This window comes from Pungitius pungitius, chromosome 3 (genome assembly GCF_949316345.1).
Source record: "Pungitius pungitius chromosome 3, fPunPun2.1, whole genome shotgun sequence".
Lineage (NCBI taxonomy): Eukaryota > Metazoa > Chordata > Actinopteri > Perciformes > Gasterosteidae > Pungitius > Pungitius pungitius.
In genome coordinates, this window is record NC_084902.1 from 18603691 (window position 1) to 18630952 (window position 27262).

The window sequence follows — 27262 nt, forward strand, 5'->3', positions numbered from 1 at the left end:
GCCCGTTCCACAGTCTTTGACTTCTTGTCAAATACACTTGACCACACATTCTCATTTTGCACACCAATGATCAGCCGGTTTGTAGTAAACATGCATTTATCTTATGAAATGTACAATTTCAAAAGAAATCAGACTTTCACCTATGAAACATAGACACCCAATTTCCACTTTAGGGGAGTGGACTGCTGTATCCATCACCTGTTTGGGCTTGTCACTAAATAAGTCTGTTCTGTGCCAATACAGGTGGATACAATTCATAAAGGTAGGCTGTTTAGCATCAGTGTAGCTATACGATAACATGACGTTAGGATACCCAATGTTTTATCAACCACACTGATCACTGTTCACTACAATTTTCTCATCTCTCATCCATTTCATTAACGTAATTGAATTCTTCACGCGTAGGATGCACAAATGTATGCCGCACTGGTCTGATTAATTTTGAAGAACATGCTCAAATAACAGAACAAGCCAATTTAAATAGTTGAGCATCAGACACTTAGGTACACTATTGAGGCTAAAGAGGAGACGTCTGTAATGAAAACATATCCATTCTACTCTGGGCATTTGTCAGAAATCCCATAATGTTGAAGTCTGATAACGAAATGAAAAAACGTTTGACCGTGGATGTCCCATCCCCATTATCCTGCTGCTACTAGAGAGAGCCTCTATGAAAACTGACCTCATAATTACGCTTGTAGCCTATGGTGGGAATTAGGAATGCTGCCCATGTGACTGGTCAGATAAGGCGGGATCATTCCATGGCCAGTGTGTGTGTATGTATGTATGTATGTATGTATGTATGTATGTATGTATGTATGTATGTATGTATGTATGTATGTATGTATGTATGTATGTATGTGAGTGAGTGAGTGAGTGAGAAACCCCAGTCGACCTGATATTAAAAATATTACAGTGAAGGATCCTGCATGCAATAAACTTACAAAGTTGAATCCCTTAAATAAAAATAAATGCAATGGGAAGTTCTGTCCAACTTCCCTATAGTCCTGGTTATGGTAAGATGATGCCCCAGATAAATGTGTAACAAGGAATCAAGGAAGACAAAGGTCAGCTGTTGGCAACATAGGGATTGAAGTTCAAAAAGGAGGTGATCAAGGATAAGATATCCTACGGGCTCCCTGATAAGTGTTCACCCACATCTTACAAAAGCGCACACAGAGTCTGCACATGCATTATTGACACACAGCGTAACCCTGCTTTGTTTATTTCTCATTACGTCCTGCATGTCACCTGACCTGAGAGCGAAATGCTTTAAATCCGGCACCAATGAGATGAACTAACTGACGGGTCTGGGAGCCTCTACTTTATGTTTCCAGGCTCTCCCAGTGCAGGAAAATGTCGACAGTCAGACTATGCAACATAGCCGTGTGTTGTTGAGCAGAACGCACCGACTACCGCCACACCGCTTGCTAACTCCCGCGTGAGCCGCCTACAGCGACGCTCTCCCGGCACAAACGCCCACGGCCGAGCTCCGGGTCCGCGGACGAAGGGTTCAAGGCGGTTTCTCAAGGCATTACCCTCCAGGGACTCCACGTTAGCTAACCGACCTGACGTTCGACCTGCCTAGCTAGCAGAACCTTCGGCTAGCTAACGTTAGTTGCGGCAAAAAACATTAGAGGAATTAATTAATATTACTTCCTTAAGTGATACGAGATACCAATAAGTGAGCACACATTCGACGCTGGTGACGCAACGGTTTTTGCCAAATAAGGTTGCTGTGAAGCTGGCCCATCCCTCTGCGTTAGCCGACACTAGCCCCTCAACGACCGGGGTTAACGTTGGGTTAGCCACGGGGGGAGCGTCACGCCGAGCACGGTCCAAAACACCATCTTACGTGACCTTGCTTAGAAGAGAAGGCAATACCTGTCACTTCAATTTGCACATTGCATAACCCAATCGCCGATGGACGGAATTCACACAACGACATTTCGGTACTTTGATTTGTGCTTTAATTGGCGTTATTGGGGAACGCTTCCTACCACGTCCCAGGCTGCGGTTTGCGGGACAGACGCTGTACCAAACATAGACATAACGTTAGTTAGCTAGCGTTACATGTAGAGTCTAACAGTTAATTCAATTCCGTGAGGTTTTCTGCCATCTTGCTGTGCCGAATTGTATAGACACATCCCATCGGTTTCACGGAACCAATGTGTTCTTTTTGAAAGGTAACTATCGACTACCAACACTCGTGGCCATCAGAAACTCAATATTTAAACGGAAAGTCCGGACGCCCCCTCCTATGCGCCGGCCTAGCCTGGAGGCTGACAGTTAGCTGAGCTAGCGCCCCTAAGGTGGGTTTAGCCCGCTGCTTCTCGGCTTACCTCTCTTGACGGCCTCGTCATACGACAGGAATCCGATCCTCGACTCTTTGGCCCCCATGCTCCCCTCATTTCATTGCGATGTGGAGAAATAAACGTTGAGCACGGAGTCGATCGATTGTATGTCTCTTCGTATCCGCTTGTTGTGGAATGGGTACTGAGGTGTGTGTGGTGAACGGGCGAATGTTTTCAGCGACGCCTCCGTGCTGTCACGTGAGCTGAATCCACGGGTCAGCTGATCAGCCCCTCCGAATACTGGTAAACACAATAAGCATGTCAGAAAGAAACGTCTTGATGCCCACATCTGTACTTCGCAAAGTGCTTCCCGCGATTCACGCAAATTACAAAAATGCCTTTGACTCATAATGCACAGTCACGGCACGCTGTTATTTTATGTGCGTATCTGTGAAGTGTTTCGTGTGAAGAAGCGCAAGCAGCGCCGCCTTTTGGCTTTTTCGCTAGTTTACGTCTGTGCCTCCGTTAGAGCGACCCCTGGTGGCACTGTGGATATATGGAGTGGCACGTGAACCAGGAACAGTCACCCGGAACAAGCAAGAATGCCTGTTTTAAAGTGCTACTTTCTATTGTGCATTAGTTTAATCCAAGTGCATATAACACTACGTAGTTCCTGTCTTTCCAGCCCACGCCTCCGTGCGTATTTAAAACCACAGTGGTTTGCGCACGCAAATGGGATTAATCTAATGACAGCGTGCACGAGCTTGTCTCCATAGCGACACAATATATTTTTCTTCCGGGATGAGTCATCCTTGTACCTGATTTCCGACTCGGACATGGGAGGCAACGTTCTGCTTTACTGGCCGAATATTATTGGTGAGAAACACCTTTTCATGACTTGTATCTACTACGCGTGTCAGACATCCGCTGACCCAGTGCTAGAGGTCAGCCACTGATCTCATTAAAGAGGTGCAACACACGTGTCTGACCTTAGAACTTGTGTTTGTCTCGCTCAGGATACACGAGGATCGGCCTTGTGTTTGCTGCATGGGCCTCCTGGGAGACCCCGGGAGTGTTCATGGCTCTCTACTCAACACACGTGGCTCTTGATGGTAACGCCTTTGAGGTTCATTTTAGATAACCAATGGTGAATGGAACTAACCAATGTAAAGCACCTACTTTTCATTTTAATATGCGTTGTGACATTGCATGTCTTAATAAATACTTGTTATGCTGCTGGAAAGACTGGATTATTTTTTTTTAAGTATTTAGTCACAGCCACATGCCTGTGGGTGGGTATTTAGGTCTGATATTGTGCAGATGGCTGGGCTATGGAAGTAGAGCCATATGATAATATAATAAACACCTGGTCTTTATTACCAATGTAGTGAATCAAGTTGCATCCTATAAATTCGTTCAAATGATGAACAACCTGATGGTCCCTCTGATTCATCAAAGGTAATAATGGAGGATACGGAATGAGTGGAGAGCAGAGAGTTAGGTTTTGAAGGTGTAGTTGCGTCCCATTTCAAAACCCCCAAATGCCTCGCTAAGAGGGATATTGGCTGAGCGTTGTGTTTGCAATGCATGCTTTTCTGTGTGCAGGAGTGGACGGCTGGATGGCGCGGAGGCTGGGCCAGACCTCCAGGTTTGGTGCCTGGCTGGACGTGGTGGTGGACAACCTGGGCCGAGGCATGCTGTGGAGCCGGCTTTTTGAGGTTTGTTGGCTACCGAGCACTCAACCCCAACCGTATCGTATAGACACCACCTGTGAGGCTCCTGAATGCTGATCATGGAAGGAATGTGGGAGATGAGCTTCTTTCTTAGTTTTCTTAATAGCTGCATGTGAAATGCTTGAATACAGCTGGTATACAGGAGCCACAGTGCCGAGAAATGACTCGAGTTGCCTTTACTCAAACTGATACTGACATGAAGGCAGAATGCCGACTGGACGCTGGTTGTGCAGACGCACAGTGGTCCGGCAGCATTTGTACAGCGCTGGTGGTGTTTCTCTGTGTCCTCTTACAGTGGGGCTGGCTGGTGTCTGCTTTGGAGTGGTGTGTGTTTGTGTGTAACCACAATGCCAGAGGGGAGCAGTGGAAGAGTGGTTTCATCAGCAGCCCTCGATTCATCCAAGCCGTCATGGAAAACGGTAACCAGTCCTTCACTGTAAACACTGTTTCTGACGACGGCACTTGAGATGCATTCCATTTGAACGTGAACTGTGTATCGGCTGCCGTTAGGGTTTCGAACACCTCTTGGCACGTGGGTGGTGAGCGGGCTGCACTGCCTCCCCCTTTGGCTCTATGGGGGTCAGAAAGGTGTACTGACTCACTGGCTGTATCTGCCTCCCTGGATCCAGGTTCTGGGGACACTGCTGCTTGCTGCAGGCCGCCTGCTGGCTCTGTCAGTGGAGGTACAAAATACCTTTAAAAAGAATCAACATTATGTTGACAATGTTCTCAAAGTTAATATTTAACGGTTCTATCCACAGATATGGTGTATATGGACACATATCGAATACCTCACCAATGACGAGTCGGAAGAGAAAAGGAACTGACTCTAATGTCCTGTCTAAGCTGAAGCAATGCTTACGTTTCTGCTGACTGTGGGGACTTATGTGTGTCGTCTCTGAAGGGGTGGTGGAGGTCTGCTGCATCCCATCTCAAGGAGTTGGATAGACCCTTCCTCCCTTCCCCAGTTATATTTATAACCTACCATGCCATCTGATGGAAACCTCTGTGATGTCACAAACTCAACAGCTTCTTAAGATCATCTGTGATGTCACAGGACAGGCTCTCTGGACATCTGTTTAGGGGTTGGGGCTGCCATGAAGCTCACAACACTTCAGTGTGCAGTAGGTACCATGTTGGTAAGTGGGTTCTTGCATAGGTATTAATTTGTATAAATATATTTTATAGAAAAAATGTCATGAAACCTCACTTTAGTGAAGTATGCGTTCTCTCACTTTTTATTCTGGACCAACAAAGCGCATTTATTTTAAGTTCTCTTCTCTGCAGTTGCTGGGGGCGTGACCCCATTTCCATTGGTCTCATGAACCACATTAGAGTCCCCCATTGACCCAATATTCAAATTCCGGAACATATGCAGAAGTTTCTCTCACCATGGAAATAGAGACCTCCATGTACTGTATTATCTGTGCAATGTATGTGGCAATAAATGACTTTTGTGTCTGATTCTGATTACCCATGCGTCACAATAATAGGCTCAGGCGGTCCTGTTGTGGCCCTCGTCTACCTGCTGTACAAAGCCACACATTTTAACATTAAAACACTCAACTGTTCCCACTGTGTGTCTGGGTACCCCAGTATCATTGCTCTAGCAGAGATTTCTATTAAGTGGCAACACACAAAAAAACATATGCTTCCATATCATGTCTATTTTCAGACTATTGGAAAGTAAACGTTCATATTACACTGTCTCAGTAAAAGTATTACAAAATGTCAATAATAAACATGGTAAGTTTCAGGGTGATCTGTATTCATTCTGTATACTAATTATCTGAAGGGAATATCAACACACTTAACATTCAATTCCATCGATAGATCTTGTAAGTTTATTTTTACGACCAAGTTTCCTTCTAATGGGATGTGAATACATTGTGGTTTAAGGTGCGAACACAAGATAGAAATGCATGTGTCTTTTTGTGATCAATGTTATACGTTTTAATGTCTTTGCAACTAACAATAAAGAAGTAACAGGACAACAGTGAAACATCCCCTCAGGACATGTGGGTCAGATCCTCTGGATTTGAGGGAGAAACAGGGCTGATGGTGAGATCACAGCCCTTTTGACCATCCTTCCCTCAAGCCCTCGGGCTTTGACCCCATCCACACGGAGACCCCAGCGTTTGCTCTCAGACATAAAGGAGATCCCAACGAAGACCAGTAGGTAATGTCGAAGCACATCTCCTACATTCCGCACGACTGTTTGTCAGCGTTAGTGATGAAGGAAGAACCCCCTAAAGTACAAACAAAATTGTTCCTCAATTCTGGGTCCAGTTTTTCCTGCTGGCCAAACCAAGAACACGCCGGTGATTTGTTGACAGTACAGCTGGAGTTTGGACAGAAGATGCTTTGTGTTCTAGTCGGTGAAAAAGAACAATCCACTGCAGATGGTGTGGGAATCACTTGCTAGCGGCCGTAATAGACCACAATGCGATGCAACAGGTTGACATACCTCGGATTAAAAGCAAGTCAAGTAACCGGAGGAGAGAAACAAGTAACCCCGTGATGATATCTGAGGTTTTTGTCATTCATGTAGGAACATTTGCCAAAAGCAATACACCCTTTAATGTAAATTGTCCAAATTGTCTTATCTTCGTAAAACCTTTTAGAGAATGCAGGCTACATTCATTTCCACCTCTGCCCCTGGAAGCCTTTTTCCCCACAGCGAGGGGTGGACTTGAGGCCGAAGCACCGAGAGTGGAGCCGAGTGCCCTTTTAAGGGAGGAGTGGAAGGAGGGGAATCTAAGGCTGGACCTCCTCAGCTAGAGCCACTCGCAACACTGCTAGAGAGGGCGGCGTCCCAGAGCACTGGAGCAACAGCAAGGCCGACCACTGGTCTGCTTCATCCACTTAGAAAAAGGAGGCGGGGTTCTGAACCAAGGCGTCACATTTCCACTAACGTTGCACATAGCAATGCCTAGAAGTCCCTTTTAAAGCTGGACTATATTTTCCCATCAGTGAGAATGGCTACCTACCGTACCTGTAATGGCATTTAGTGTCACCATCTGACTTTTTTTGCCTCCACACAAATGCAACAAAAAGAATTTAATTTGTAGTATTCAAGTACTACGCCAGTTTTCCTAAGGACTGTCTCCCCTGTTCCAATGGGATTAGAAGTGATTCATAACTATAAGACAGACAGCACAACAGCAGCGCTGCTCAAACATTGGTTCTGAAAACTGGCTACCAAAAGGTAAGACCATGTTGAAAATACCGTGTGCCTTTCCCTGTACAGGTGTTTGGTGGAGGGATCTGTCTTCAGAAATGAAAGCATCAGATCTCTCCACGAAACATTCCTTTTTAATTAAAATTAATTTTAATAAGAAAAGAAAGTGATTACTTGTACAGGGTTATTGACCAATTACAATCAAAGAGGAGTTCAGCTCCAAGATGGAGCAGCTGATGGAAAAACATGGTCCAGTAAACAAGTATACGAGGCGTTGCCTTCACCGGGTATTTGACCGGAGGGAAAGGCGAGATGCACAGGTCGACAGGCAGGAAACAGACAGGCGCACACGCAACCACGCACAATCACACAATATTGGTCCCCATTGTAGTGCCCTTCAGGGTAGAATAGTTTATTTAGCACTTGAAGGTAAGGGTCCGTCTACAGACAGATAACTGCAGGTTGGTGTAAGGCTGGTAATCATCAGTAGAGCACTTGGGCCCCATGGTTCTGTTTGTGTATCCTGACTGAGACGCACACACACACACACACGCACGCACAAAGCCACGTCGCAGCATTAGCTCTGGGAGGTTCACAAGCCTCGGTACGTGTAGCTTCTTCCTCTTGTTGCTCCTAGCCAAGTCCCTTGGTTAAAATAAAAGCGTGCAGCCGTTTTTTCACCATTCACGGGTCGCTCAGTAAGAAAAGAATATACAAAGGGCTACATCACCATACTCTTTTGCATATACATTGTTGGCATTTTAATTATTGTAGGTACTAAGCTGGAAACAAAGATTTAAAAAAAGATGAAATATATAGCAGTTCTGTTTAAATTATACCCCCTGGTTGAACACATTCCACTCTTCGTAATTCTCTCCAATAGGCAGTTCAAAATACAACTTCTCTCAGGGTCCACTCTCAGTTATTTGCAAAGAGGAAAAAAGAAAGAAAAGTGTACAATCTGCTGTGTTATTTTACTGTACAAAAACTGTGTCAAAAATATCTGACATTATTCTTCTCTGATCCACCAAGTGGTGATCTGCATGGGTGTGGGTTAAAACGAGTGTGGGGGGGGGGGGGGGGGATACCGGCGTGTGCGTGGCCCTGGCCCTGTCTCATGGCATTCAGAGCTACACTGGTTTAAATATAAAAGCAAAATGTCTCTAAAGAAAAAGAAAAGGCGAGCCAGAGGATGCTGGAGGGTTTTTTTTTCTTCCCAGTCACGTGTCCTCCTTCTCTCAGAGAAATGCAACAGTCTGCTCTGTGGGGTGAAGCTGCATCCGCTCTGGAGTTGCATCTTGGGTGTTTTAAATATCAATGAGGTTTGATAATGGTGTCTCTACTTCTTTTCACAGCTAAGTGTGTGTGTGTGTGTGTGTGTGTTCTGCCGTCTGCAGAGATTTTGAAGCCCACTGACGTTGCCGGTGATGATTGGATTTACTGTGCATGACTAATTAACTGAACAACCGAAATATCACATTTGGCCGTACTTGGTCTTGCCACTCAGAAGCCCTTGTGTGTGTGTGTGTGTGTGTGTCTCTCTCTCCCCGCCGCCTCTCTTCTCTCATAAAATTAGCCGAGACAGGGGCGAGTGGGGCCGAGGCTTTGAGCCAATAGGAAAGCTTGTACCACCTCCTGGGTCTGCTGGGGCGTAGTGTTGACGTCCTCCAGGGCATCTGCCACGGCAAACTGCCGGTCCCTCAGTCGGTTCCAGTTGGACAGTACGTTGTGGTATTCAAACACCTTCTCAAAGTTTCCCACCGAGTTGTAGAGTTTGATCAGGCCTCGGTAGTCGTACTCCAGCCCACTGTAACCCTCTCCAAACAGCTTCTTACCTGTGGGAACACGGTACATGTCACACATCATGGTACATGTTCATCTTTCAAAAGACCAAAAAGGTTATCATCCTATGAAGGTTATCAAGGTGTCATCCTTCCACAGACTCATCCATCCATTAATCCATCCCATCACAACATTAATTCATCCACCCATCCAACACATCATCACACCCATCCAGCCATCAAAGTGTCTGACCGATAGCGATGGAGCGCAGGTAGAGCCTCTCTGCGTCTTCATACTGATTCATGTCGTAGTTGTAGAGGGAGGCCAGGTGGCCCACAGACAGAGCCACCTCGTAGTCCTCGTGGCCCAGAAGCTGCTCCTTGATCTGAATGGCTTTGATGTGCATCTCCTCTGCCTCCTGGTTATGGATAAGATATGGATATCACATCCAGATAAAAATATATAAAGGAGGAGGAACAAATTTATATTTAAAGCAGGGCTGGGCGGCATGGCCAAGGATCCATATCACAGTATTTAGAAAGATTCTGACGGTATCCCGGAATATTACGGTATTGCTTTTTCAAGTAAACCCATTCATTCATTGACCTCGAAAAGGACCACCAGCTACCGCGATCAGCTGTTCGCCGCTTTCTGGCTAACTTGCTGGCAACTGGCCGGTGAGTTAGCTAGTTAACGCGTTAGCTTGTTGTGGCTGCTAGTGTTGCCACCAGAGGAAAAACCAGCGGCTCAACAGACATTGCAATAAATTGTTTTCTAATCTGAAATTTGATTTTCGAAAACCAAAAAACCCTCCAAACAGACACAGCTCCTCTTGGGCACAAGTAGTGATGGTGCATCTCGGGTCTCTCGTTGTTGCTCCTTTATCGCTCTTTTCTTTTACTTGTTGTGAGCTGTTCCCAGGAAGCAGTTCGGCGGAGTCAATCCAAAGTTCCAACTAGTATCATTTAATTGCAGCCCAAAGAAACCCGCTGGACTCTCGAGTATCCACGCAGTATTGAATGAGCGTGACAGCACACAGGAACTATGAAGCTATCAAACTATCAGCTGTGATTCAATCGAGAGTTGAGCTTTATGTCAGATCCGTGCGTGTGTTGTCATTTCACGTTACTGCTTACCACTTGTAAACCCCGAGGGCGGGGCTTATGAGCAGAGCTGGTTGCCCTCGCTACTATCCTCGCTTCTCATTTTGGCTAAAATATAGTTGACATTAGTAGCCGTGGGCCGACTAAAGGTGCACCCTATAGCTAGGGTTCAAACCACTAGACTGTTTACAAATTACATTGGTTTTCAGATGGATTCCACAAACACAACGTCATAATCACCTTGAACTTCCTCATGGACTGGTACAGGCGTCCGAGGTTGCCGTAGTGTTTGGCAGTCTGGACGTTGAACTCTCCGAAGGCCTTCTTGGCCAGCTGTAGGGAGGAGAGGTGAAGGTCGTGAGCCTCCTGAAGAAGGCGCTCCTCCGTCTCCTTATTGTGGCAGTCGATGGCGATTTCCTCCAGAATGAGAGCTGAGGGAAATGAAGGCTGGTGAAGCACATGTTGAACAGTGGAGCCACAGCGGTATGACTTCATGAGCCACACGGGGGCACCATCACCAATCCAACCATGACAGTGACACAAAAGAATAGGCGTCCCGTCAAAATACGATTCTCGGGGTGTGGGTTATTGATTAATAAATTTAATTAAAATATTAGTCCACCCACATTGTTATTAAGAATATTAAATACTACTCAAAGGCACATTGCACAAATGTGCGCTGATCATGCAAATAATCGCAGTTCCATATTTGAATCATTGGACTTTCCTTTGGGACATTCCTTCATGCCTGCTATTCCCCACTGCACCCTCCACACAGTGGGCAAAAGCCCAGCATCTCCAGGACACTCCTCTCACCTTTGACTCGCTTGGAGGAGGCCAGCAGCAGATGGTCCTCGGGCAGAATATGAGTAATGATGTCTATGGCACGTTCCGCATGGAATCTGAGAGACAAACAGCAGCTGAACCAAACATTTCATAAACTTAAGACTTGACTGGGAACTGTATTTCACTTCCAAGAAAGTCAAGTGGGACCGAATTGCAGACCGGCCTGGAAACAATCCACTTAGTAGGAATCATTGCACTCACAGAGCGTTGTCAAATTTCCCAGAGCTATACTGGTGCACGTATGAGGAGTAGGCCAGGTCTTCATGGGCTGTGGCAACGTGGATATTCTTTCCCCCGAACACAGACTGCCGGATGTCCAGCGCGGTCTGGAACGCGTGCGGACAGAAAGGACTTAAAACACGGACAAGCATATTTGAAAATGATGAATACGAGCGTCCGGCCTAACTCCTTACCTGGTAAATAGCGACGGATTGGCATATGTTGTCTACATTTAATAAGTAAAATCCGTAATCTAGCAGCGTATCGGAGTACTTCGGATGCTTGTGTCCAAAATGTTCTCTGCGAGACACAAGGCGGCGAATCAGAACACACAACGAACAAACACAAAGAACGATAGTAAGGCGGAGTCCGTGCGAGGCGCAGCGGGTCACCTGGCTAGAAACACGGCGTGTTTGATCAGCTGCTCTGCTTTTCTGAACTCCCTCTTGACCACGCAGGCCTGCAGTTGGGAACAGAAGACATGTCTTTAGTACTCTGCTGTCCTGCAGACAACCCCCCCCCCCCCCCCCCCAATAGTACAGTAAATTGAAGAGCGGAGCTAACCTTGGAGGCTTGCCGGAGCACATCAACCACTACTTTGACAGGCAGCCCTGGGCTGATTTCCTTCATGGCCTCTATACACCACCGGTATGCCTGCAGGATGCACGGGAAAGACACGGGTTCCACGTCAACCTCTCACACATGACCCCCTCAAACTATTGAAATGTCAAGCTCTGGCCCTCCTAGTGTGTACGGTACACATGAGATATACGCGTACCTCGTCGTAGTGGCTTTTGGCGAAGAGCAAGGCACAGAGCTCGCCATACAGCGCCGCCTTGTTGGCCAGGTGGCCATGCTTGGCTAGTTTGTCCATGTAAGACTGAGCGAGCTTGAAGGTCTCCTCCCCCAGGTGGTACTTGCAGTTACCATTGCGGACATGAAGCAGCCTGTGCACACAAACAAACAAACTTTCACAACAATTAATCTGAATATTTGAAAATACCTAGCTAATGTATTAAAACATTTAGTAAACCATTCGGAGCAACTTGACAAAACAATGTTTTTTATTTCATCTGCCTCCACAGTTTTAACCCAAGCCATAAGGGAATTGGAGGAGAGTAGGAGCCCTTGGATCGCATTTGTACTTGTACAGTGTTAGCATCCATTAGCACTCGTACAGACGCCCACTGCTAGGAGGTGCTCAATAATAAACCAGCTATTTATCAGGCCGTTTGCCCTTACTAAACACTGTGGCAGCGTGTGTGAGGGCTCCATGTGACGGACACCCTTTCGTACACAAACACAGTGGGAGCCATTCGGACAACCCTGGCAATTCACACCACGATGCTCTCCTTGGTGGTGACAGCAGCTGGAGCGGTGGAGGTTGCACCGCCGCATGAGACAAGCATGGAGGAGAGCTCGTAAAAGGGAAGTAACCTGCCGATTGACCATACTGACCTCCATAGTCCTGGGCAAGGGCTCTAAGCAGATAAAACCCACCAAATGGCCACACTGACCTGACGCAGCACTCCACGGCCCGGTAGCAGTGGAGGACCTCGCTGTGGAGCGTGCACAGCTGCAGGCACGACAGGAACACCTTCTCTGCATCTCCATACCAACCCGCATCTGACAGGAAGCCCCCTAGAACCAAGAACCATCAGATTAATCCCCATTGTCTCCACATCAGAAGGGAGGGGGGTTCAAATATTACATGTATTAGGCCAATGCTCTATGGAAAACTAATCCGACAGTGCAAACTATATAGGGAAGTAACACATCTTCAGGTATGTAGCGAGAGAGAGGGACTTGTTCATGAGAAAAAAGCGCTAAAAGATGTCCACCTGCCTCGTCTTCTAAAGACAATGGTCACATCCTTTAATAACAGCGAGGGGCATGGCTTTTTGCTAACTAGCAAGCCAGTTAGTAAACTATCATCGAACCCAATTGTAAAGGACAATGAAGACACATTCCTTAACACCGAAGTTCAGCAGTCCTCTCAGGGACATGGATAAACCCACAGAACTAGTGCATATTATTAATATCAACAGCAAATATATGTGAATGCATAGTTTTTATATGTAATGTAGGTGTTATAGACTTGACTGATTTCAATAATTACAGGACTGACTGGTGGAGATGAATCTGCCAATAGAGATAAACCTATGACCACATGCAGGAGGAATGTGAGGATGGAGATGCAATGATGTCATTTTATGGGCCAATTCCCACTGGATATCTGCTGTTCCTTTCCTTCTTTCCAATAACTATACACAAGCATTTTAAATTGCACAACTATGTTCATAATAACACTAAATAACTCACTCAATGTGCTACTAGTGTGTGTGTGTGGGCGTGCATGTGTGCTTGCGTTCGTGCGTATGGGATGTTACGGTCTCTGCCACTGTTTGCGTGAAATAAACTCATCGATAACTTTGACCAGAACAAAATGAGCTGTATAAAAACTGACAGCCGAGGGATGGGTGCTAACAGACAGTCTGCCCCCCGCCCAGCCCCCCCCCCCCCCCCCGCCCTTAAGCTTACCCAGCACAAAGCCAAACTGGATGGCCTTCTCTTTGACGTGGGCGTCAGATTCTGCGATGTAGGAGCAGCGGCGGCTGAAAGAGTTGGCCAGAACCGAGGCCACTTTCACACCGTGGTCCATTAGCGCCTGGAAGCAGTGGTGCAGGAGGTGTCTGCCGGGGGATAAGGCCGATGGTAAATATGCCGCTTGGTTCATCAGTGAATAACAATGCTGAGGAATCCTGCCTAGTGTTCTTATTAAGCAATGAAGGCTGAAAGCAAGAAAACAAACCACAGAAAACACTGGAAAGACAGCATCAATAATGTCCCTTTTGACATTTTACCAAGCTCTCACAGCAGTGTTTCATTTGTCTACTCCCAGAGTGCCATGACCAACTTAAGCCAGCTGTGTTGAACTAATGGCACTCACTCTAACGGTCCTCGACGGAGGAAAACACCGCTAACAGGTGAGATCTGAGCCGCTGAGTCAAATGAGTGAGGACTTGGCCCAATAAAACAGCAACATGCAACTAACAATTGTTTACTTCACGTTAATGTAATATACAAATTTCCCTCCAGTTCAAAAAACAAAACATATTCAGCTCAACATCATAAAGGACAAGGAAAAGCATAAACTCCTCCATTTTCAGAAGCCAGAAGTAAATTCCAGACTATGGAGCGCACCTGAATATAAGCCGCACCACCTAAGTTTAGAACAAAAAAGTTCTCAGCCTTACCTTTTGTCTGAAGCCCGCAGCACTTTAGCAAAAACCTCCAGCTCACAGAACTCCCCCCCCAACTGGCAGAGCCGGCCTTGCTGGTACAGCTGAGACACACAGAGAGGGAAAAGGAAATCATACATATGTAAACACTGCCATCGGGAGCACAGGGATGAGTCTACAGTTAATAGACAGCAGGAGAGCTAGAGAATGTCCTCCCTAAGAACTCAAGCATGCAAACGCATTTTAAATGCAAGTACATTATTTGGATGATAATTATTCACTTGGGAGGAGAGTTTGGGTTAGTTAAACAGTGGCTGCATGACAATGAAAATAACGAGTACTTCTGTAACTGGGTGATCCTGTCCTCGAGGCTGGCTGAAGGCCACGGGGAGGTGGGGGGGGCCAACTGATGGGCACATCGGAGTGTCACCATAAAATAGGAGGCAACATGTTGAATAAGCTCAGCACGTGTTGCTGGCTGCATCCGCCTAAATGTTACTCACAAGCAGCCAATTCCCAACAAATACTTATTTCAAAAGCTGGACACGTCTTTACAGCGCCCTGGACTCAGAGAGAGTAAGAGACATTATTCTCAGGATATTAGGAAGTTACGAGTGTTTCCACACAGGGTAAAAGAGCCCCATGGTGCCTCAGTAATTGTTGACCAGCGTTTCCTTTCCAAAAGGTGCAGCGTGATCTCCGCTCAGTTATTTGCATCAGGTGTATTCAGAGACTCCTGAACTATGGGCCAGGTGGGACGAGATCATCAGGCCAAACAAGACCATCAGACAGGTATCGGAGGAGAGGCCCAGAGGAGAGGAGCAGCTGGGAGTCAGGCCCTGTGGCCGCTGTTTATTTTCATCAGTAGTCTTACTCTTCTTCCATTGTATACTAATGTATACGACTCATCTAATGAATACAGAGCAAAGGTTAAACCAGCCAGGCCCAGCAGATGGAACAGGACCATGAAGAGACACCATGTGACTGTGTTGATGACTCATCAAATAAAGACTGCTGCAGTACTTGTAAGAAGATATGGAGACATCCTTTTCAGGAGAAATTAAATATAGTCTCATTCTTTCTTTTTTCCTTTTCTGAAGAACAGCTGAGTGAGATGAGCATGTGGTATGCAGCAGTGAGCTTTACACTAAAAACTTTTGCCAATGATTTGTTTTTATCTTTTACGCATCACGTAATTATCAAGAAAGAAAACTAAATTAAAAGAGACTAACCTAAAAGGTTATCTTAGCCTAATGGACATTTATTAACAATAATATATTGTATATTAATTTAATTCATTTTGCCTGTGAAACCTGACCTCCACTCGTATTGTTTGCTTTGTGCAATGTTGTGGAGCCGATATTCACCATAAATGGTCAGTGTCTGTAAAGAAACTTTGTTGACACGTCTTTTAGCAGTTTTGGTTTGTATTTTTGACATCACTCTTGACAGTGAGGAGAGGAGGCCGATGTGATGCTGCTCCACAGCGGTCTGAGAGACGGAATAGTGAATTAAATGAAACGATCTTCCCTGGGTTCAGCTCGTTGTCAGTGAACAGTGCCACCAGGGTACAGGACTAGTGAGACAGAGCAGAGGGCTTGATCTGTGGATGTGGATCCAGCCCCAGATGCGGGCATCCATCATAAAATGAGCAGAATAGGAGAGTCTCGTTAGTGGGGAAAAGACGGAGAAAATATATATATCTTCATAATCTCAGCTATAACGTAATAGATCTGCTGCTGAGCAGCCGTTGGACATCACATTTTAACGTCGTTGCTGGAGAACAAATATGAACGTTGTCAAAGGTCCAATATGCCGTTTAGAATTGTTTCAACTCTGATCGGTAGTTAGCTCCACTGCGCATGAACGTTAACACTTAACTTGAGTTAAACGTTAACTGTTAAATCGTCATCGGTGTGATCGGCTAGCTAACGATTACATGATCGATGGCGTCCATGGCTTCACCGTCAACAGACAGTTGATACGATGCGAAGCTATCAGCTCCGTATCAGGGGAAGGAAGTGTAAGCTAACAGTAAGTTAGCTGGACCCCCTAAAAACAGCGCCGGGTCCTCGAGAGTTTGGTGGAACGTCTTCGCTATCCAGCTAGCTAGCGTTAGCAGCTGACCACACGTCGTAGAGCTTCAGCTGCTGTCACATGTAACGGAACATCTCCACTTGGACGGTTACGGCTTCACTTACCTTATAATAAACATCGAACTGGATATTTTCCGGGAGCGAACGGATGTCTCTTCTCGATCGGCTGTAGTTGTCCACCACAGCAGAGATTGCGGTGTTGTACAGTGTTTCTGGGATCCATTCGAGCTCCACCGCAGCCATGTTGTTTTCCCTCTCCAAAAAAAGGCCAGCAGCGACAGCCCTCCCCGACTCGCCCCGCATTCGCTACCTCGCTGCGATCAAAGCACTTCCTCCGCGCGGCCTCATACAACTCTCGCTTCACCGTGTGTCTTCGCGGAGGGGGGGGGGGGGGGGCTATCGCCGATTCACCGAGCCGATCCTAAACCAGCTGTTTCATCCCCATCTCTCTCCTTCATCCCCGGTTGCTCGTCGAGCCTTCAGCAGTTCCGCTCCCCGTCCCGACGCAGACCACTCACGGGCGCTGGCGCAGTGACGTCATCGGGCAATCGCTGCAGACACAGGCGTTCGGACTCGGACAGATACATCGAGGAGGATGAAACTGACGTGCACGTACGAGGACACTCAGGAATTATGGGACACGTTCTTGATCCAATGTAGATGCTATGCTCCAGTTAAAGCTGAACGTTAGTCAGTTATGACACACCAGTGTGCACTTAAGGGGGGAGGTTGGACCAAATTATTAGAATATTATTCTGATCTGACCTTTTAATAAAACACACACTAACTGTCTTATTTTTCCAACATCAATAAAGACAATGTGAAAACCCTAAAGGCAACACTATTCATCTTAAACCAGTACTATGAATCAAATTAGTCAAGTCCAAGTCCAGTCAAGTCAGGGTCAAGGCCAAATTGAGTCCTTTCTAAAATCTAACCAATTACTGGATCTTTACAGTCTAATGTACTAGCCACATTTGTGACATGCCCCAACATGCACATAAGCAGGGAAATATTCATTTTCATTTTTACTTATTGAGATGATTATTTATGCAAATAGCATGAATAAAGCAAGAAAGCAGGTGATGTTTTGACATGGTGATAAACCTACAGTGTTTTCCCTTTGCCCCCTGGCATATATGTGTACAGTGGGCCATTTGTGGTGAGACGGATTATTGACTTCATTGCTGTCCATGATATCCATTGCAGACTCAATAATATGCACCATTGAAATGAAAAAGAGAGAGAGAGAGCACAGACAGAAGTGGATACATGATACAAAAGCCTTCTTTCATAATGAACTCACAAATGGCATTAGATGTTTTACGAGCTCTTACTTTTGCACCGGCCCTGTCGCCCAAAAGCTCATTAGCCAATGGGGAGGCATCCTAGAAACTAACCCGCCCCCAGAAATTGATTAGAATTGGCCCAAAACAGCAATATGCACTGAAAAAATAATTCATTGGATTTACTCAATTGAATAGTGGACATTGGTTGCACACAAATTGTTTGCTTTGGTAGTCACTAAAACAATTGTGTTCCATCAATACAGACGAATCACATTCCATCAACACAGACTATTCATGTTCAATCAACACAGACGAACACAAACTATTCATGTTCAAGCAACACAAGTACTTTATATTGAAATAAAAATTATTTTAAATATTATTTTTACATCAAGTTAAATTGTAATTTTATTTGTAATGCTCTAAATCTATATGTATTAATAATATAAATTACAGTTAACCAAGGAAAGCGGAAATCAAGGGTAACTGGACTGGTTAAGGTTTCTTGAAGGGGTTTCGCTTCTCATCTGAGAGGCTTATTAAGTTCTGACTGAACCACTGTCATTCAGCCACAACTGAATAAGCCTCTCAGAGATGAGGATTGAAACGTCTTGTTAACAAATGTAAGATATATATTAACACGTTGACTAGTAAAATGTGGCTAGTAATGGACAGTAATCAAAATTTTAAAACTTGGTGTTTATTGCATATTCTATCCGAGAGCCCAAAAAAATAAAAAATATAACAGTCATGGGAAAACAGAACTAAGAATAATGCACTTCTTTCCGCACTATCCAGACTTTATTTCACTAAAACATGCCAACAAAGTTAACATGGCTAGGGCTAAGTACCCCACCCCCAAAGTATTTTTTTCCTTTCTCTATAGTTACCAATGGACTGTATAACGTTAAAACACATAACGTTACCCAGTAAACACAGGAAAATATAACTGAACTTTCTAAAATTAGGTATCTCTGGCTAGGAAGGAATTTTTGACGCGTCTGTTAGCATTTGATGCATTGACTTTAACATTGAAATCCCTCGCGCCAGACGCTCTATTCGCTGGTGGAATAGACCCTGGGCCAGTTGAGCTGTAAGTTGCAAGTGGGACTAGTAACGTTCAAAAAACGGACCGCGGACTTTTCTTTCTTCTTCCCAAAATGCATTGCACCCGTGCGTGAATATCGTGAGATAAAATGAGAACTGGTATTCACTTGATTGACTTACTTTATCCCAACATGAGCTTGATATGTTCATGCACGCTTTCTGCATATAACGTGCAGTTTACACAATGCTATCATGTTTTATTTAAGAACCCTTTAGCAAAACATACAAAATTTAATTTGATAAATCTAACAGGTGACCAGTCTCCCTTTTTTCAGTGTGGGCACTCATTAGCCAACTGACTGCAGGAATGAATCCCTTCTGTTGAGATGAACTAGACTGGAAGAGATTTGACCAGATTCGTTGCCACTCAGTGTCAGTATGAGAGAGAGTTGAAAACCTAGGAGGTGAGTAATAGGAAAGTGTAAAAAGAAAAGGAATTTGTCCCAAAGTCCATGAGATGTTGGGCAGTCGTTGGCACACTCTTTGGGGATGAACACAAAAGCCGTGAAATCAAGCGGTTCATCTCCAGTGAAAAGTAAAAAAATACCCAGGAGCCATGGTGGAGTCTGAGTAGATGTCATAATAGATGTGTCTCTATCAGAAAATAAAAATGGGGCAGGAGAGGTTTAATCCCCCTTAGAGGTATTGATACTGGAAATTTGACAGAAGCTGGTAGTTACACACTTCTATAATTCATGCTGAATTCAACTCACTAAAGGAAGTAGAAGTAGTAAACAGAAGAAGCATTGGGTGGTGCTGAGACTTTAATGCACATAACACTTTGTATGGGGATCAAAAACAAACAGGTGGTGCTTCCAGGCTGTGGAAGAACTGTTTGATGGAATCGTCTTGTTTGCATTATTGACGGCAGAGACACAAGAACAGGCGGGATGCATAGGGACATGTTTTACATGTGATGCTAGTGAGAACAGCGAAGTACCAACAGGTGACTGGCGTGTGCATCAGGACGACCATTACTCAGCAGAGTAAAATAAATGTTATATCTTCTGTATAATGTAACAAAATAACACTATATGCTCATATATATGTTCAGCATTTGTGTGTCAAATTGGAAGCAGCAGATCTATGGTAAAAATAAGCACTATTGGTGTGAGGATGACAATGTGTGTGTGTGTGTGATTATGAGGGGGAAGAATAAAAAAATGTAGTATTCAAACCAACTTTACACTTAAATGCAAAGCATGAAAGCATTGTTGGATAGTATGTGTCACATCTAAGGAAATGTCATACTAATCGCTCAAGCTTTTTATTTAAATAGGTTCATTTCCACAGACGTATTTTTCACATTTACACTGTACACATGCACTTTAGCCTTTCAGTAAATGATTACACAAAGATCCATGAGAAAAATAAAAAACAACCGATAAAATACATGGAAAAGTTACAGAGGGATCACAAGCAACATAACAGAGTGTTCGCAGAGAGGACGCGTTCAAGTTAAACATTAATAATGCTGCGAATTCTCGTTAATTGCACTGAATGAAAAAGCATCATGATGTGACGTGGTGGTTTTACAAAGATGGAGACATCAGTCTTATACTGGACGTTATTTTATTTATTTCAGGTAATATTTCTCATCTAAATCATACAGTCTGTCAAGTAACTAAACCACTAGAGGCGTACTCTCCTCAGACTATAAGCAGGAGTGTCCTCCTACCTGGACTGTGTTTTTCTACTATCCATCCCTAACTGCATCGTTTCACAACACAGAGACAATTTAGTTTACTGTAAAAGTGTAAAAGAAATAAAGAATCGCTTAGAAAGTCTGTGAATTGCGTCATTACTCCCCAATGAGCCTTGAGCTTGCATCAGCAACTATAAAACCGCAGCTGCAGCAAGGGTGGACGATGGCAGAAAGAGAAGGAAATCCCAACAGATGTAGCTATTGTTACTGGGACAGATGGTCTGAACCCCCCCACTCCCCCCAACACATCTGGTGCTGCCCCTGTGAGAGTAGGGCGGCACAACGTGATACTTCAGAGCTATTAGAAACATCGAGCTGTGGAAAAGACTAACCAACTTGAGCAAAGACACATCCTGACCTGACGTAGGACCGGGTGGAGCTGGCTCCCAACAAGAGATGAACCAACAAAGATCTACTGTAATGCTTCATACAGATCCCTTAACATGCATTGTGCGATTTCAATTTAAAATCATCTGCATTATTTGAGAGCTTGCAGGGATGTGTCGTTTGCATACGCTCAAAGAATACAAGTGCTACCAAAACTCATTACAAGTATTTATACATCAATATTCACAATGTAGTAGCTTTTGGTGTAGCATCACCGTCACTTCATATTCGAGGAAAATCTCCAGTGATTAAATAAAATAAAAATAAAAACACACATGTTTAAGCCCAGGGTGTGCACACAAGTGTCTCTGGAGAGCGTGAAGCGGGGGAAGAGGGCGGCTGTTGAGCTCAAATTCATTGTCATGTTTTATCATCAAACATTAAAAGAACGTACAAAAATATATATTTGTTTTACATGAACATTACCTATTACTTAACACTCAACTGTAAAATGCATAATAGCTGCACTGTCATCATTAATCATACTTCTTTCTTATGTCTACCAGTAAGTGGAACCATTAAGACACCTTTCAATCAGCATCTCAGGAAGGAATCTGGAGACTGTCGACAAGTTTTTTGTGAAAATGAGCACTCCGTAAGTTGTGTTCTGGTCTCTGGACACTTGTAGGAACAGAAGAGTCACCGGAGACAGGGTGGACTGTGGAAGGCAGCAGGTTAATGCGTATGCGTCCGTGTGTGCATATTTCAGCATGCACACACAGTAGCCTTGTTATGCTGCTGGAGGACAGCAGAGACTTTGCTCGTCTCTGCGTTGTGTCGTACCAGCGGCGGCCGAGCGGCCGGCCTGCGTCGGGCTTTCTTGGCGCTCTGCACCGAGGGTGGTCTGCCACTAGTTCTCTTGCTGCCGGGACTCCTGCTGCCAACCGTCCTGTCCGTGGGACCGGACTGACCAGGCAGCTCGGCGCCGCTGTTCGGACACAGTGGGGTCAGAGTGAACAGGTCGAACCGGTTCATGCGGTACAGGCTGTTGCTTCCTGATAGTCCGTCCCGTCGCTCCAAGGCAGGGAGGAAATCACACATGGCAGAGGGGGAGTCTTCATCGAGCGTTCGCTGCAGCACAACAGGTCAGACAGAAAAGTGTGAGGACAGACTGCTGCACTTCTAAATACATACTTGTAGAGCAGAGGCTCTCAGCTAGTCTGGCTGCAGGACCCACATTCACAACATAATGACAAGTCACGACCCTAATGTACCCACAACTCAAATGTATTTAAGGAAAAGATGTAGAATATATAGAATATCACAGTATGCTAACATAACTATTTTAATGGTAAACCGAAACGACAATGAGAGGGAAACATTCTCTTTCACATTTAATTGGCTGCATTTGAATTCAAACCAAAACCATTCAGTAACTTTAACCTTTGATAACAAAATCAACAGCGCTTTCATGCACAGACATTAACCAAAAGAGTCCAACTACAGAGAAGTAGTCAGAGGTCACGCTCAAGTAGCCACACTCATAGATCCTGCAAAAATCCTCTAAAAGTAGTTATTTAATAAATAATCAATACTGGTGTAAGTTCATGAACTGGATTGATTTTCAGTAAGCCATTCAATTTCATTATCCTAAAAACCCCAATTTTGTCAAAAAGCAACAAGTTTGCTGCAAGAGAGCACATGTAACCAGAGTCAAACTTCATGTATGCATAAGTATGCCGAGCAAATAAAAGTCATACTGATTCTGATTCCTCTGAAGAACACGGAGAAACTAAATGTAATATACAGTTGGGCTGTGGGGTATTTTGTTATACAATGACAATCATTTTCAAATATCCACAGCATATTTCTAAACAAGAAACGGGTTGTCATCCTGCCCTCACCTGAAGGAGAGGAGTGTCTGCGCGTGATAGCGAGGTGGGAGGACACTGGGACACCTTGGCTAAGTCCAGCAGCACCTCCTCGTGGTGCAGGACGTCCTGGGAGCTCCCTGGCTCCTGCAAGGCGATAACAATGGCGCTGGTGTTGTCAGCACGCAACATGCGCTGGCGCCACCTCAGCAGAGCATGGCTGACCAGCTGCCGGGCGCTCGATACCCCGCATGGTGCCTGCAGCATGGAAGGCTGTTATGAGACTCACATGGTCTGATATGAGGAGGAAATTACATTGACTAATACTCCGTTTATCATTCATGATTTATTAATCATGTTTCCTTGACTGACTCTTCTAGAGACCAAAATCAGGGCAGCGAGCAAACGAAGGCCTCCCTCTGTAACAATCCGCCATGATAGCGTCTGTAACTAAGAGTAACTAACACTTTACAGAAGCATGTCTCTCCACTTACCATCGCCTCATCGTTGTTCTGACACATGGAGACAGCCTCTTGGGGGGGCACCATGTTCCACAGCCCGTCACTGCCCAGGATGATGTATCTGTGTTTTCTGGGGTCAAGGATCACCACACTAGTATCTGGCTCTGGAGAAACCACAAACTCCCCACTGTAGAAGTCATAGCTCCACAGATCACCTGTGGCAGAGAGAGTTGGTTGATGAAAACACACCTGGTTTGAAAAAACAGCCTCCATGACAACTGCAGGGGGTTGGGGGGGCGTCCCCATTTTCTCTGTGTGAGGACGCCTAAAAAAGTTTATAAAAAAACAGTGCTAAACTGTTTATTCAACTGGACTTTTTAATATTTGTAAAATAATTAGGAGGTCATCAATAAAGTGGGAATTTTTTCTGCCATCTAACAACCACTCTGGGGTCCAAGGACTGAATAATGGTTACTGCTTTGTCAAAACTCTGGGAACTCTCTTACATACCCCTGTTATAAGGCTAGAGATGATAACAACATAACTCCAGTGAAGTGATTGGCTGAGATAGCGCTGATAGTTGCTTTCCCTACCTAGAGCTCGGGCTACTGCCAGGAAGGGGATCTGGTCGATGACGGTGCTCCGACGGACTGGGCCGTTGTGACTCAGCCTCGGCCTCTTCCAGACAACCCGGTTCACTCCGGACTTTTTGATAACACTGTTAGCAGATAGAGAGAGAAAATGGGTGAGGAAAGCCACTAGAGTATGATTTAGACATTAGGGGTGGGCTGTAACACTCATTGCTGCACAGCTGGATAGAATGAGCTCAGGATAATGAAGTCTAACAGCGTATAGTAAATCCTACCACCATGAAGGTTACGGAGTCTAGTCTAGCAGTTACATTGTGTTTGGGAGGTGTCGGTTCAACTTGGTTTATTTTTGATGGGGTGATCTAATACAAGAAAGCTTTTAATAGCAGTTGAGTTTAAACTGGGTTGGAACTAAAATGAGTTAATCCTCAATGAAACTTTTTGTAGTGCCATAGTTTGTTTTTGCATCTGGCAATAAGGAGGCCGACAAATGTCCATCCTTTTGTCTCATCCAAAATATATAGTCAGCCATCACCGTGACTACTAACCCATAGCATATATTTTATTATATATATAGCATATATTTTATTTTTATCTTATTGCTGCACTATGTTGTCATTATTGTACTGTCTTCCATCATGCACCAACCGCCAAGACAATTTCCATGTATGTCCAACATATTATGGCAATAAACGTTTCCTGATAAATGATCCATCCTGTAATTATGTCAAGCTTGAAATGAAGGGAAGGAATGTCTTATGCTCCTACTGAGGGAGCGCTAATAGACCAGGCATAGAGACTCAGTGCTGCACATTATGCCTTATGGTCTGCATCAATTTCGTGATTATTAATCAATCATGGTCACTTAGGTGGGTGGGATTTGTCGTAACGTGTTAAGGTAAAGTAAGATAGATGAATATCCATGCATGCTGAATATGATTGAGGTTAGATTACATGGCCCTATTGCCCAGGCCTAATGTTTATAGTAATAGGATTTCTTTTTAATATGCTGCTGTGCATGCTGGCCCACAAAATAACATGACTAAATCCTGTGTAACATTATGCAGAAAATCTGTATTACATTTATGCTGTTAAAGCACACCTATGAATCCCCTTTTAAGCCGCCGAGTTTAACATGTGATGCAAGATGTCAATCCATCCAAGCACTTATCAGTAGGACATTGTCCTTGAAGCAGATAGCATTTTGACATGCTTTTGTGCAGAAAGGGTTACAATGGTTACAATTGCTTTTTAGTTTGAAATGGAGTCTGTTGGAGATGTTATCTAGCATTTGTCTTGATTTAACCAATAAGAACACATTTATCTGCTGATAGTCCTAACTTAATATACAACTTAAATGTACTCATGGTAAATGATTGACAGTTTGATTTGTTGTGACAGGATGACGAGAGAAAGAGAAACAGAGACATACATCATTCTGGAGTCCCAGCCAGCAGGAATCTGATCTCGCTGTTCCAAAATCCCAGGAATGTAAAACTCATGTTTGTTTTGGTTATGTTTTCTTAGCAATGATGTGCTGGCCTGAATGCAATACTCCCTTCTAATGTTAGTATTTTGTAAAGACAGGGTGAGAAGTTTGTTAAGCCTCACCTCCCTCCCAGCCCTTCAATACGTTCTCTCTCTCTGGGTAGTTCAGGTTTGTGGTCTTGTGTGACTTCCACGGCTCTGATGAAAGGGTCTGAAGGGTCATCCTGGACCCCTAGAACCACTGCGGAGTCCCCGACATGGGCCACATACATGCGGTTTCCGCGGATGAACACCACGCTGGCTGTGGTGCCCGACGTGCTGGGGAGGCCCGTTAGTGTCTTTGGCCATTCCGCTGAGAAGATGAAAGACACAACAGGTATACATTTACTGAGCTACTCGCTTAACTGCTTATAAACGGTGTATTGCATATTTCGCACATAACCTCACAGCACAACGACAGGGAGAAAACGGATGAGCCTAAACTCCATGTATCACACCTAATGACAGTGACCTTTGGGCAGGTTTGTTGGACGCAGCCTGTCCACGTGCTGTGACACTGTGTGTTGACACCCGGATGGGACCGGCTGTCACACAGCTGACATGCCCGGGCTTATCCAGGCACGGCTCACACTGGCCATGTCATGAGAAAACAGGCTTTCCAGTAGGTAATGCCGAGGTATTGTAGCTTGTAGCTGCATGCAATAACTTGAACTATATCACACATATGGTGCTTCTGATAAAACAATACAATTGGGTGTATTATCAAGTATATTACGATTGGTAACTGGTCTTCTGTGTCTGCCGCGCCGGGCTTTGTTTGGAGCCAGTGGCTACTGCTAACCTCGTTAGCTCTGTTGGTTGCAAAAACTATTCGCCGTAAAGCAATCTTATATTTAAATGGTAGATGGCAAAACACAGAGACAAGGACTGCAAATAATGATGACAGATTGAGACCGGCCTTTTTGTAAATGACCACACAGTCCAAGGAGAAGGACTTTATAGAGTCCATAGATTGAGCCAGCAGGGATCGTAACAGTCCAGAAATTTGAGGAGATGCCGCTAGGCCACGGACTAACTTACATCTGGTCCAGAGGTTTCATGTGATCTACTGAAACCGAGGAAGAGGCCTAAACCCACGGTCCACATTCCAGCGCACACCGTTAAATGTTATGGCATTGTAGTGAAGAGTAACTTAGTAACGTTAAACGTACGTAGCTTTTTCCACATGGCGTGATGGCAGGCTATGAATCCCTTGCGTATAGCAGCGCAGACCTCCAGGTCACAGTCGGACCAGAACCCCCGCTGCTTCTTCATGAACTCCCAGAGATACTCTCGCGCAAAGTGCGCAGCCTCGCGACCCCCGTGCCCGTCGAACACCGCGAGGAAGGCTACGGAACGGCGAGCTCCAGGTGGGCTCTGACCTCTCGGTGGAGACGCTTCCACTATTATACGTTGGTCTTCCGTTGGCATGGGTTCACAAGATGCACCTGAAACCCGAGTCGACACGACGGGCCCATCAGTCCGCTCTGGGTGCGTGTCCGCAGCCAAAGAACCGAACGTCCCGTCACCCACGACGGTCTCTTCGGGCTCAGCCGACGTCGGCTCGTCGTCCCCCGGCTCGGGCTCAACTATGACTTCGGTCACATCTTCCATGTATTTCCTGCCTCCTTGGTCGGTGAAAACACTCACCCGCATTAATAATGCGTTATCCATAGCCTCAGAAATTGTTTACGCTCCTATCTTTTCGGTGCTGTTAGCATATAAAAGCCCTGGAGAGCTGAGTTTATTGCGGCGCAGCGTCCTGTCTTTGTTTATGTTGGACCGCAGTAGGCATGCTCCAACGCGCTGACGTCATCACCCGTCTTCTTCTAACACGTTGAGGCAGCAGCGCCGAGGCAACTGCTGCCCTCTAAGGATGGAGAATCAAT

At 45.1% G+C, this 27262-nt stretch overlaps 4 protein-coding genes across 14 annotated transcripts in view; 1 reads left to right on the forward strand and 3 right to left on the reverse strand.

Moving 5' to 3' along the window:
• usp32 (ubiquitin specific peptidase 32) overlaps nucleotides 1-2715 on the reverse strand; it is a 37930-nt gene extending 35215 nt beyond the window's left edge. For 5 of the 7 annotated variants that reach the window (XM_037470805.2, XM_037470785.2, XM_037470768.2 and 2 more), the window contains exon 1: nucleotides 2343-2714. In XM_037470805.2, the coding sequence (XP_037326702.2) occupies nucleotides 2343-2400 (58 nt within the window). In that variant the 5' untranslated portion in view covers nucleotides 2401-2714. Of the gene's footprint in view, nucleotides 1-2342 lie in introns of all 7 variants that reach the window. The other 2 variants (XM_037470776.2, XM_037470758.2) reach the window with 1 other exon arrangement.
• Nucleotides 2716-2832: 117 nt separating this feature from the next.
• si:ch1073-145m9.1 (uncharacterized) lies at nucleotides 2833-5704 on the forward strand. Of its 5 annotated transcripts, XR_005120262.2 has the most exons (7): nucleotides 2834-3170; nucleotides 3311-3406; nucleotides 3900-4012; nucleotides 4323-4446; nucleotides 4538-4710; nucleotides 4789-5166; nucleotides 5315-5704. XR_005120262.2 is itself a non-coding variant. In XM_037470819.2 (6 exons), exons 1-6 carry the CDS (start codon nucleotides 3131-3133, stop codon nucleotides 4827-4829), a joined length of 468 nt encoding a protein of 155 aa, XP_037326716.2. In that variant the 5' UTR covers nucleotides 2833-3130; the 3' UTR covers nucleotides 4830-5704. The 5 variants fall into 5 exon arrangements, 4 of the variants coding, with proteins under 4 accessions (XP_037326716.2, XP_037326723.2, XP_037326704.2 ...); XM_037470819.2 differs by having other exon boundaries at nucleotides 2833-3170; nucleotides 4657-4710; nucleotides 4789-5704; XM_037470826.2 differs by lacking the exon at nucleotides 4789-5166 and having other exon boundaries at nucleotides 2833-3170; nucleotides 4657-4710.
• Nucleotides 5705-5848: 144 nt separating this feature from the next.
• appbp2 (amyloid beta precursor protein (cytoplasmic tail) binding protein 2) lies at nucleotides 5849-17218 on the reverse strand. The gene is made up of 13 exons (XM_037470806.2): nucleotides 16602-17218; nucleotides 14416-14504; nucleotides 13700-13851; nucleotides 12676-12799; nucleotides 11937-12105; nucleotides 11723-11812; nucleotides 11551-11618; nucleotides 11353-11458; nucleotides 11141-11265; nucleotides 10910-10995; nucleotides 10334-10524; nucleotides 9243-9408; nucleotides 5849-9043 (listed from the first exon to the last, which is right to left on the reverse strand). The coding sequence occupies exons 1-13, from the start codon at nucleotides 16797-16799 to the stop codon at nucleotides 8781-8783; spliced, it is 1827 nt and encodes a 608-aa protein (XP_037326703.1). The 5' UTR covers nucleotides 16800-17218; the 3' UTR covers nucleotides 5849-8780.
• Nucleotides 17219-20143: 2925 nt separating this feature from the next.
• Nucleotides 20144-27202, reverse strand: ppm1da (protein phosphatase, Mg2+/Mn2+ dependent, 1Da). Its single transcript, XM_037469865.2, has 6 exons — nucleotides 26546-27202; nucleotides 25458-25686; nucleotides 23850-23974; nucleotides 23290-23471; nucleotides 22829-23053; nucleotides 20144-22055 (listed from the first exon to the last, which is right to left on the reverse strand). Exons 1-6 carry the CDS (start codon nucleotides 27045-27047, stop codon nucleotides 21690-21692), a joined length of 1629 nt encoding a protein of 542 aa, XP_037325762.1. The 5' UTR covers nucleotides 27048-27202; the 3' UTR covers nucleotides 20144-21689.
• Between the last annotated feature and the right edge of the window lie 60 nt (nucleotides 27203-27262).

What these genes read in the sequence shown, in the direction of transcription:
- si:ch1073-145m9.1 (XM_037470807.2), top strand. Translation starts at nt 3,131, where the DNA reads ATGGGAGGCAACGTTCTGCTTTACTGGCCGAATATTATTG. An exon ending in TTACTGGCCGAATATTATTG is followed by an intron (nt 3,171 to 3,310) that starts GTGAGAAACACC and finishes TGTCTCGCTCAG; the next exon opens with GATACACGAGGATCGGCCTT. An exon ending in AACACACGTGGCTCTTGATG is followed by an intron (nt 3,407 to 3,899) that starts GTAACGCCTTTG and finishes TTCTGTGTGCAG; the next exon opens with GAGTGGACGGCTGGATGGCG.
- appbp2 (XM_037470806.2), bottom strand. Translation starts at nt 16,799, where the DNA reads ATGCGGGGCGAGTCGGGGAGGGCTGTCGCTGCTGGCCTTTTTTTGGAG. An exon ending in CTGCGGGCTTCAGACAAAAG is followed by an intron (nt 13,852 to 14,415) that starts GTAAGGCTGAGA and finishes ATCCCCCGGCAG; the next exon opens with ACACCTCCTGCACCACTGCT. An exon ending in GGGAAATTTGACAACGCTCT is followed by an intron (nt 10,996 to 11,140) that starts GTGAGTGCAATG and finishes TTTGTCTCTCAG; the next exon opens with ATTCCATGCGGAACGTGCCA.
- ppm1da (XM_037469865.2), bottom strand. Translation starts at nt 27,047, where the DNA reads ATGGATAACGCATTATTAATGCGGGTGAGTGTTTTCACCGACCAAGGA. An exon ending in CGCCATGTGGAAAAAGCTAC is followed by an intron (nt 25,687 to 26,545) that starts GTACGTTTAACG and finishes TCATCTTCTCAG; the next exon opens with CGGAATGGCCAAAGACACTA. An exon ending in ATTGAAGGGCTGGGAGGGAG is followed by an intron (nt 23,975 to 25,457) that starts GTGAGGCTTAAC and finishes ATCTGCTAACAG; the next exon opens with TGTTATCAAAAAGTCCGGAG.